We start from the raw sequence: 9,808 nt of genomic DNA, 5'->3' as shown, positions 1-9,808 counted from the left end.
TTTCGATGACAAGAAAACTAGCTCTCAAATTAATAGAAACTAAGACATGCCTTTAATTAATGTGAGTTTGAATTTGAAATGAATGCTGCTTACACTTGATGGAATGTAAAGTTTATTGCTATCAAAATTGAATACATTTGAATTGACAAGGCGAAACAGCATCTAATCAAATGCAGATAAATTCTATACCAAGTGCAGTGGAATAATTGGCATTTGCTGTTTTTGGCAACAAAGGAATTTACCTAGCTCCTTAATTAATAGCAACTAATTAATGCAAGTTTGGCTTTGAAATGAATACTGTTTACACATGATGGAAATTACAGTTTATTTGCTAGCTAAATATCATGTATTTTAATTGACAAGGCGGAGCAGCGTCCAATCAAATGCAGAGAAATTCTATGACAACTGCAGTGCAACAATAGGCAACAAGGAATTTCACTTTCGATTCACACTTTCCCATTTGATGCAGAACATTTTGTGTATTTGCGGACACAAAGGAAAATAGGTTTTGCAGGAGAGAAGTAAGTTCAGCAATCACTGTAATGAGATGATACACAGCAAATGCCGAATTTCTAGTCCAGGAATGCAAGAAAGGAATGAAATCGAAAATGGATACTGTTCAATTTGGATGCCAGACTCAAGCACATTTTGCATGCCTCTGGTTTTAGACACACCTCAATATAGGCTTGGAAATTCGCAAAGCTTGGAAATTCGCCTCAAAGTAGCAAATAGTTGAATTTTGGTTTGCCTGTGGTTGCATATTAATAGGAATTTCGATCGCTCTACCGAATTGGATCATGCATTGAGTTGGTCCTTTGGCTCAAGGAATTTCCCGTTGCCATTACAATTTACTGCTGTGTGTGTGTGTGGTTGTGCGGGTGGGTGTGTAGGTGTGGGTGTGTGGTTACTTACCCCTCATGTAAATGTAGGCGGTGCCACGCATGTTGCGCCTGGTGAGCACAATCAGGTTGAGCACATTGCCTATGATGCCCATGGCGCAGATGATGGGCAGCACCAGGCCGTAGCAGTATTCCCTCAGCGATTCCGTCCGCGGATCCTCCACATCCTGCAAAAATAGAAAAATAGAAAGAAAAAAACCAAGAAAAAGGATAGTAAACAAGTCGGTGATGGGTGTAAATGGGAACAGCTCGTAAATCATCTCTTTGTGGCTGCGCCTCTTTTGTTGGCCCTTGGATGGGCTGCCGCAGATAAAAATTCAATAGTCAACTTGACACTTTTATTTTGTGACTTTTATTTTATGATCCTACGCTGGCATGTGTGTACGCCACCACTTTGGTGCCACTTTCACTTTCACTTTCACTTCAACTGCCACTGCCACTGGCACAGCCACCCTTTGCCGCCCTTTGTTTTCTATTTTTGCATTCTACGGGGCTCGCCTTGAGCCAAAGTTGCAAACAAAGCAGCTTTTGGTTGTCTGTCAGCCAGCTAGGGCAACTTTTGGAACGCTTTGTACCCTTTATAAGTAGATTTAAGGGTAAGTTACGTTTGTAACCTGAAGGCCAAACACCATATACTTGGCTTAATAATTACTTATGAACTTTAATGATTTAACCATAAAATGTAGGTCTCCTTAAACAAAATTCTCCGTATTTAAACTGTAATTTATTGACAATAAAACTAGTTAAATTTTAACTATTAAGATTTTATAACCATTTGATGGCTTTGTTTGAAATCCATTCTTATGATCTTCAATAATGATGAAATTAATAATGAAATTTAGACCTTCTTTCACAAATTTCCCTGTATTTATACTTTGTATTTAAAAAAAAAACTTATAAAGCTGTCTCATAGTATGCAATTTTATATTTTAATTGCAAAAGTGCGATGTTTTTTTTATTTCATACTTATAGACACCTATAATTTCATACACACGATCTGCCAACGAGTTTCAAATGAAAATTTAAAATTATAAATTTAGATATTTTTTATATTTTTCACATTTAAGTCAAGGCATACCAAATATTGTAATCATTAGAATTAATGTGTGGTATATTATTTTACGTTTCGTAGCCATTAATTACAGCCTGCTCAAACTGCCGCATGGGTAGCTGTTATCTTGTTTATTGTTAAAATATATACATTTTTAATAAAAAAAAGTTTAGCATTACGCCACCAACCTTTGATTTTCGTAACATTCAGTGTATAAACTTTTAATGGCAAAGTCGAAATATATTGTTTTAAACTCTGGTTTGGTTTGGTTGCGACCAGGGGGTTAACTCGACTTTAAAGAGTTAAGTGAGCCTGGCGAAAACGGAGGCCATGCAACTAAGCCTGCTGTGCCTTGAAATGAGCAATTCCCCACAGCTCACATTCGCTGGCGATGTTTGGCTTGCAAAACATTTGAGGGAAGCATTTCCCGCGGCGCCCGAAAGTAGGCAACAGTTTTTCTGCGCAGCAGGCATCCTGCGAAGGCTACGCAGGACATGCCCAGCTAACTGGCCCAAGGTGTTGGGCGGAGGCGGGGAGATGAGGGCGGCTGAGGGCGGAGGAGGGCGGACAACCCACAACCCAAAACGTAAACGCACTCACCCGATAGAAGTCGTCCCGCATGTCGCTGCTAAAGACGGACGTGGCATTGGCCAGGACATCGGCGCTGCTGGTGAGATTGGAGCCCCAGATGAACGAGCAGTAGGCGGGATCCTCTTCGGTGTTGTAGAGCCTCGTTATCATAGTTCCTCCGCTGTTGCCTCCGCTGCTGCGAATCGAGTTTAATTTGTGTAAGTAAGGCGTCGGCCCCCAAAGAAATTGTGTGTGAAAATAGTCGGGAGTCGGAAGTCGGAAGTTGGGAGTCGGGAATGAATGGCATTCCCTACGTCTGCCAAGTAATTTAAATAGGGGAAGAGAATGATGCTAGAGAGGGTGGCAGGTTCAAACCGACCCGACTGTGACGCGTCTAGCGGAAACGGAAGCGTTCACTTGTACACAGTGCGATAGAAACAAAGCGCAATAGCAAAAGCAAAAGAAACGCACAAACAATAAGGAGGGGGGCCAAACTGGCGTAACAATTGGGACTTTGATTGCCGACGCACAGCGCAGCACAAACAAATCAACGAAAAATTGAAAAGCAACTGCCAGAGAGACGTAAAAATAAAATGCTGGAAATAATTGCGGACCGTAAATAAGTTGGCCCGATGAATGCGAGAATAAAAGGCAGAGACCCTATTCTGCCCAGACAAGTAAGGAGAGTATAGAGAAAGTTATGGAGAAAATAAATACCTGGTCGGATACGGGGTGCTGCTAGTGGCTCCACTCAGCCTGTTTAGTGCTCGGAGTGCAGCCAGCGTACTTCGGCATTGGGTTCATAGAATCGTTGCCGGTGACAAGCCCGGGCAGAATTGGTTGCGATCCTGGCCATCCCAGCATCCTGCTGCTGCTGCATCATCCCGAGGAACCTGCCAAACATGGAGCAACAAAACGAAATGCTGTTACTGGGCTGTCACTCGAACTTGTGTGTGCCCGTCATGTGCGTGTTTTATTATGCGACAGGACACTCGGTCGAGTGCGAGTACATGTGTGCATGTATCGCGCACATTATTGACGTGTCGGCTGCGGCAACAGGTGTGTTTTATTTGCCACTCTGTCACTCTGCCACGCTGCCACTTTGCCACTCCCACATAACGCGCCCCGGCTAAGCGCTAAAATCAACGTTGACAGGCAGCAGAAATTCGTATAAAATTTTTGATAAATTGCCCCCGAGACAGACGAGCATGGAAAAGCGTGGAAAACAAGCAGGAATGGAATGCTTGTGGGGGGGGGGCAGGAAAAGCTTAAAGGGCAAACACAGGGGCGGCCATTAATGGCTTTGTGGTGTGTCAAACGAAATCGCAAAAAGCATAGCTTGCAGCCCCAAAAGTATGCAGCACATTTTCGCGTTGGCCCTGCCATTTGCATATCACGCATACGCACTGTGGCCGCACAACACCTTTGCTTCTCAGCTTTGTTGCGGCGACACAAAACATGACACAAACTTAATTTCCCCAAGGCGCAACATGAAAGCCAAGAGCGACTGGGGACCGGTGTGCGGTTGCCGCCGAGAGTGCTCACTGTACGACAAAAGGACACCTGCATTGAGTTCGGAAATGTGGGAGGCAGGCGAAGTTGGAGCCTGTATACGTGTGTCTCTTCTCACAATCCGAGTCGGATTCAGGCATAATTTATGCCTGTGATTATCATAATATTTCGCCAGACCAGTCCGACATACACGACTGCCTCGTGGGCTGGTGGTTTAGGGTGGTTCAGGGTGGTTCAGGGTGGTTCAGGGTGGTTCAGGGTGGTGCAGGGTGGACCCGGGTGTCGACTGTCAACTGTCGCTTGTTAGTTTTTGGTTTCCAGTTCTTCACCGCTGCTGTTTGCCGAGCACTTACAGTTATTGCGGTTTAGTTTGCCTGGCGAATAAATAGAAGCCCGGATCAGGTCCAAACACCACCCACCACCCACCGCCCCTTTGTATCAGCCCCGGATTTGTTTTACATTTTACGGTTCCTTTTTTGTAGTTTCTGTTCTTGGCTTTCCCATTTTATTCGGTTAACAAACAGCAGTTTGTCATTTAAACAAACATGGGGGTAGGACGAGACACTGCCATGTGAGAGTGACTTGGCCTGTTTATCTTCCCACCGAAACGAAACGAAACGCAACGCAACGCTGGCAAGGAAGGAAAATGGAAAAAGCAAAGTCAAAGCCAAGCCGAAGCGTAGCTTAATGGACCTGCTAGGGTTTTTCCCGCTTTCCCTATATTTTTTATTTTTGGGGTTTTTTTTTTTTGCCTTTTCCACAGCGATCCATCTATCTCTATCCCTGTCTGCTGGCGCATGTGTGCTGGCATGATTAATGCCTTTGTTTACATTTCCCGCTTCACGTTCGGCTATTTTCTTTTGGGGCCTGCCCCCAAAATTTCCCACCAAATATTGCGGCCGGGGCCTGGCTGGCGAATGATATGTTTAACAAAAAAGTTTAACGCAAATTAAGTCAAACTGGCAGCGCTTAACGATGTGCGACATAGATGAATATCCTTGCATGTGTGTGACTCGACATATGTTTGCATGTGTAACTGTGTGTGTGTGAGTGGACAGTTTTCGTATTTTCTGGGCGGATCTGGACTGTTCGGGCTTTAATTTACACACCAAATGATGTGGCCCTAGTGACAAGTTCGCAAGACAAGCCCTGACAGCCAGGATACGCACATACCACACACACACTCTTATATCTACACCCGGACGGACAGCAAATTAAGTTTTTCCAGCAACAAATATAAGCAAACTGTAAAAGGAAATCAACTCAAGACCAAGTTTAAGTAGATTCCCAGAATCCTGGAGAAGCAAAAAGTCAAGGACAGTGGGTTCGAATGGGGGAAATAAGTTCATGTGTGTTAAGCACAGAAAAAAAATCAGACCAGCCAAATAAATATAAACAAAATTTCGATTTTTTTTTTTTTTTTTAATAATGCCTTTTAAAATAAAGGTGTTAAGAAATAATTTATTATTAATACTCATGGGATTTTAAATGTATTGGAAGAAAAAATAAGGAAAGTGTCTTTTCCTTAGAGCAAAATAGAGGCACTATAAGGACAAAGACCTTGAGCCTTGAGCTTGGTCACCAAAAACTACGCATATTAAATTTAGCTTAGCTATACTCATATTTTTCTTTCCGTGTCTAAAAATTGCTATGCTTTTAAATTAATTATTAATTTAAAATCAGAATTTGCTCACTTCGATTATTTTGGTCTATTTTGGCACCATTGTACGTCTGCCCCTGAAGACATGCCCAAAGTGGTGGTGCTGCTGCCTAATCACAGTCCCTGCCCCTCATAAAATGTACACGATAAACTTGTTCCATCTGTTGGCCAAAGTCGTTGAGCGTTGACAGTCTGCCATGTGTGTCCTTTCTGACCATTAAGTTTTTAATTTCCCTGGCAGGACATGGCCGCTCCTGCTGTTGTTGTTGCTGTTGCTGTTGCTTTTGCTGCTTCTGTTTGCTGACCACCTTTTGGCGAGTGGCATTTTTTCGGCTTTGTTTGCTTTTAATTACGCAATCATTTTATTTAATTTTTTCCGCCCTCCAATTAAGCTTTTAATTAAAACCCCAAGGCAACCGAAATTTCGCACGCTTACTGCTTGTTTTTATTTTTTTTTTGGTGGCTCACTTAACGAGTTTTTAATCGAAAACTTATCGCTAAGAGTGGCGCCTGCGCTGCCCGATTAATTTTCAATTTAAATTTACATTTGTATGCAGAGCAGCAGCAACACCAGCAACTTTGGCCATAAATTGGCATGACCGGTTGACGTTGTCGCCTGGCAGTTATCGAAATTGCTTAACGGCGATGGCCATTCCGTCGGGATTGCCACCCACTAGCCACCACCCATTACCCATCACCCACCACCCACAGCGAGATAAACATGCAAAGTGTGTGTCCTTAGTGTCCTTTCGCAGGTCACCAGGATGCGTGTCCACGGAGAGAAACTAGCTAAATTAAAAAAGGTGAAACAAAATAAATAGCATCAAACTAATAAAAGGTGAAAAAAAAAAAACAAAATTACTTGCAGGACTTTCGTATTAAATAACTTCCAGATTTTCTGTAATTCATCAGTGACTTATGTAAGTATTAAGTATACTTTAAAAGTCCACATCAACATCAATCAATCTACTTGCAATTAAGCATTGATCAACCTTCTGCGGCAAGTTTGTAAATAAAAGTAGCTGCCGTCACACAAATGCCAAAATGCCAAAATGCTTTCAAATAACACAAAATCGGATTGCAAACATATTATTATCCATCAACGTTTATATCGCATTGCCTAAATAAATGTATATATCAATTAACATTAATGCTTGTAACTTTTGCCTGTACATTTATTAAAAAAAAAGGAGACAGTTTTCTGGTTGTTTCATAAAAGACAACATGGCAGCACTGGTGCGTATACGCAATATTAAGATTTTTCAGGGATTTCTTTACTGGTATAGTAAGGTAGGACATTAAGGGTTTCTAAAATTATATGGCTAAGTTAATGAATATATTATTTTTAAACATGTCTCAACCTATCATTATTTGTGCAAAAGCTTCTTGATTTGAAGTTATATGTACAGCATCAACATGAAATGTAGTTTTAGAAAATTAATGATATAACTTAACCTCGTTAAATAAGTATTTCTCTTTTATATTTGTTTACTTTAATCCGAATATAAGTGAGTCTGAATGGGACATTAAGGCGGTCGCTATCGATAGCAGACTTAATAGATTTTCAATAAATGCCCCAAATCGCAGATCCTTTTTCACCGTGTCTCTTTGGCGGTGCCACAGTCCATATTTCGCTTGGTGGATGGGTGGTATATCCCGGGGGATTGCCGTTAACTGCTGCCAGCTGATGCCGCTGATGGCCGTTTAACATTTGACCCACACATTTTAAGCTCGTTCTGGCAGCGAGCCGGAGTTTGTCAGTTTCAACTGGCGGGACTTGGCTCTAAATAATGTGTTGTGTTGGCACTCGACAAACGTGACTTTTGCCGCCAGTTTGGATTGGATTCTATGGGTGGTGATTGAGGGGTGACTGAGGGAGGGGTGACTGGGGGGTGATGGCCCCAGGGCCATTGTTGTTGAATCTGAATCTGCGAGCTGCTGGCACAGGGCATAACTTGTAATAACGCGCTGACCCCGACACACACACTCACACACTCACACACTCACACACACACACACATAGCACTAACACTAACAAGGGAGGGGGAGGGGGTGTTCGTTGGCGGGAAAATGCACTCAAAATGAAAATGAAATGTCAACTTACCCGCAGAGGCGTGCGAAGGGCAGAGATGACGCTCTCGTTGCGGCTGCTGCGTTTTGTGGCAGCAACACGTTGTTGTTGCTCCCGTTGTTGTCGCCCCTGTTGTTGCTGCTCCTGTTGTTGTTGTTTCTGTTGTTATTGTTACCGGGTGGTGATGGTGGTAATGGTGGTGGTGGTGCTACTCTATTGTGGTGGCAGTGGTTCTTCGCAAAAACTTATTCGCAACTGTGAGTATAATTCAGCTGCTGGATAAAGTCTTCCTTCTTTTGGCAGTGACTGTGTGTTGTGTGTGTTTGCGTGGGTATGTGTGTGTGTGTGTTGCAGCTGTGTGCTGAGGCAACTTTAATTGGCAGTGTCTCGATGGCTCGATGGCTCGGTGGGCGGTGGGCGGTGGCTGTTGCAGCAGCTGTGGAAGAGGGCAAAACATAAATCTGCACTTAAATGCGTTCAGCGTTTGCAGTTTGGCAAAGGGCTTAAGGCTTAAGCCCAAGTAGCCATGCTACCGCACTACCACACTTGCCTACTTTTGTGCGCCAAAAACTTTTTCTTTTTTTGTCGGATCTCTGTGAACTCTGAACTCGCACTCACTCACTGGTCGACAGACGTAATTCTTTCCTTTTTTTTTTTTTATATATATATTTTTACCACTAACAAGTTCGCTGCTCCGCAATTAATGCAGTTCCACTCAAACTTTAACGCTCACTCTTGTTTTTCTTTGCTTTCTTTTGTGGGCAAGCCCTCGAGCAACCACAAAAAAAAATTGGGAAAAAAAAATAAAACCAAAGACCAGAAGAGTTGGCAGTGTAGTGATCCGTTGCTGCTGGCTGGATGGTCAGTAGAGTAGTAGTTTTGGGAACTACTAGTGCTCCTCCAGTTGCTCCTACTCCAGCTGCTGATGCTGATGCTGCTGCTGCGACACGACCATGCCGTTCGACTGCCCACGAGCAACTGTCTTGCCACTGGCTGGCGCACCTTCTCTTATAGAAGTTGAACGCGGTTGAACGGGCCATTGAAAGCGGTGAATTTCCCTGGCTTTCAATGTTGAACGAGGACAAAAAGGGGAAATTTCTTAGGGCTGTAATTTCCCAGCTTTAATGCTAGAAGGTTGATCAACAGGAGATGGTTGCTTACACTTTTCTTTTCTTTGCCCCCCTTTTTTATGATGTAACCCAGGGGCTGGGGGAGGGGTGGCAAACAATCTGGCCCAGGTTGGGGCACGAAATCAAAACAAATATAAATACCACACCGAGATGGCGTTGGCCGCAGCTGCAGGGGCATAGCCAAGTAGCAACCACACGACCACCCAGAAAAGTTGGCAGCTGAAGGCAGTGGCAGTGTGTCCTGCTGGTAAGCTGGTGCTTATCTTCTTTCGGTTGCCTAAGCCTTCGTCGGATTACGGATTGCGTATTGACAATCACGGCAATGGCAGCCAGATAGCGGAGAAAGTGGGAGAGAGTGCGAGAGAAAGTGCGGGAGACAGTCGTATAATACCCAGCCAGTTGCAGGCAGAAGGCAGCAGGCAGCAGGCAGCTGGCACGGCCTGCAAATATCAGCTGTCTCAACCGGTTGTGCTTGGGCATTAAATGGCAGCCTCCTAGTTAGTAGGCCACTTTCCCACCCTATTGGGCCACCCTATTGGGCCACCCTATTGGGCCACCCTTTTCGGCCCATTTGGCAAGCCCACGTTGACGATGAGGACGACGGCGACGCCAGCGTCGAACTCACTTGAGAACTATTTCAATAAGCGTTATGCACGCATTGTCCTTCACCCTGTTTTCTCCACTGTCACTGTGTGTGTGTGTGTGTGTGTGTGTGTGTGTGTGTGTGTGTGTGTGTGTGTGTGTGTGTGTGTGTTTGTTCGCCACCTCGCTGCAGTTTTTCCTTTGCCTTTCCCCACACCCACCCTTTTGGCCAACAAAGAAGAGCAAAAATTCAGTCAGAGATAGAGCCCACTTGGTTGGAAGAGATGTTAGATCCTGTCGGGATATAAGAATTTATATAAAGAGTAACCTTCC

The 9,808-nt window shown here is 43.9% G+C and overlaps 1 protein-coding gene across 4 annotated transcripts in view; it reads right to left on the bottom strand.

Moving 5' to 3' along the window:
- Nucleotides 1-72: 72 nt before the first annotated feature.
- Nucleotides 73-9,808, bottom strand: part of LOC128265801 (uncharacterized) — a 58,360-nt gene continuing 48,624 nt past the window's right edge. The window contains exons 2-5 of one of the 4 annotated variants that reach the window (XM_053002020.1): nucleotides 7,797-8,673; nucleotides 3,238-3,413; nucleotides 2,551-2,716; nucleotides 73-1,066 (exon numbers count right to left, since the gene is read on the bottom strand). In XM_053002020.1, the coding sequence (XP_052857980.1) occupies nucleotides 905-1,066; nucleotides 2,551-2,691 (303 nt within the window). In that variant the 5' untranslated portion in view covers nucleotides 2,692-2,716; nucleotides 3,238-3,413; nucleotides 7,797-8,673 and the 3' untranslated portion in view covers nucleotides 73-904. Of the gene's footprint in view, nucleotides 1,067-2,550; nucleotides 2,717-3,237; nucleotides 3,414-7,796; nucleotides 8,723-9,808 lie in introns of those variants that run through there. The other 3 variants (XM_053002021.1, XM_053002022.1, XM_053002023.1) reach the window with 3 other exon arrangements.

The sequence above is a fragment of the Drosophila gunungcola genome, unplaced genomic scaffold, assembly GCF_025200985.1.
Source record: "Drosophila gunungcola strain Sukarami unplaced genomic scaffold, Dgunungcola_SK_2 000157F, whole genome shotgun sequence".
Taxonomy (NCBI): domain Eukaryota; kingdom Metazoa; phylum Arthropoda; class Insecta; order Diptera; family Drosophilidae; genus Drosophila; species Drosophila gunungcola.
The sequence above is the reverse complement of the archived record's forward strand: the minus strand, read 5'-3'. Positions and strand labels throughout refer to the sequence as shown.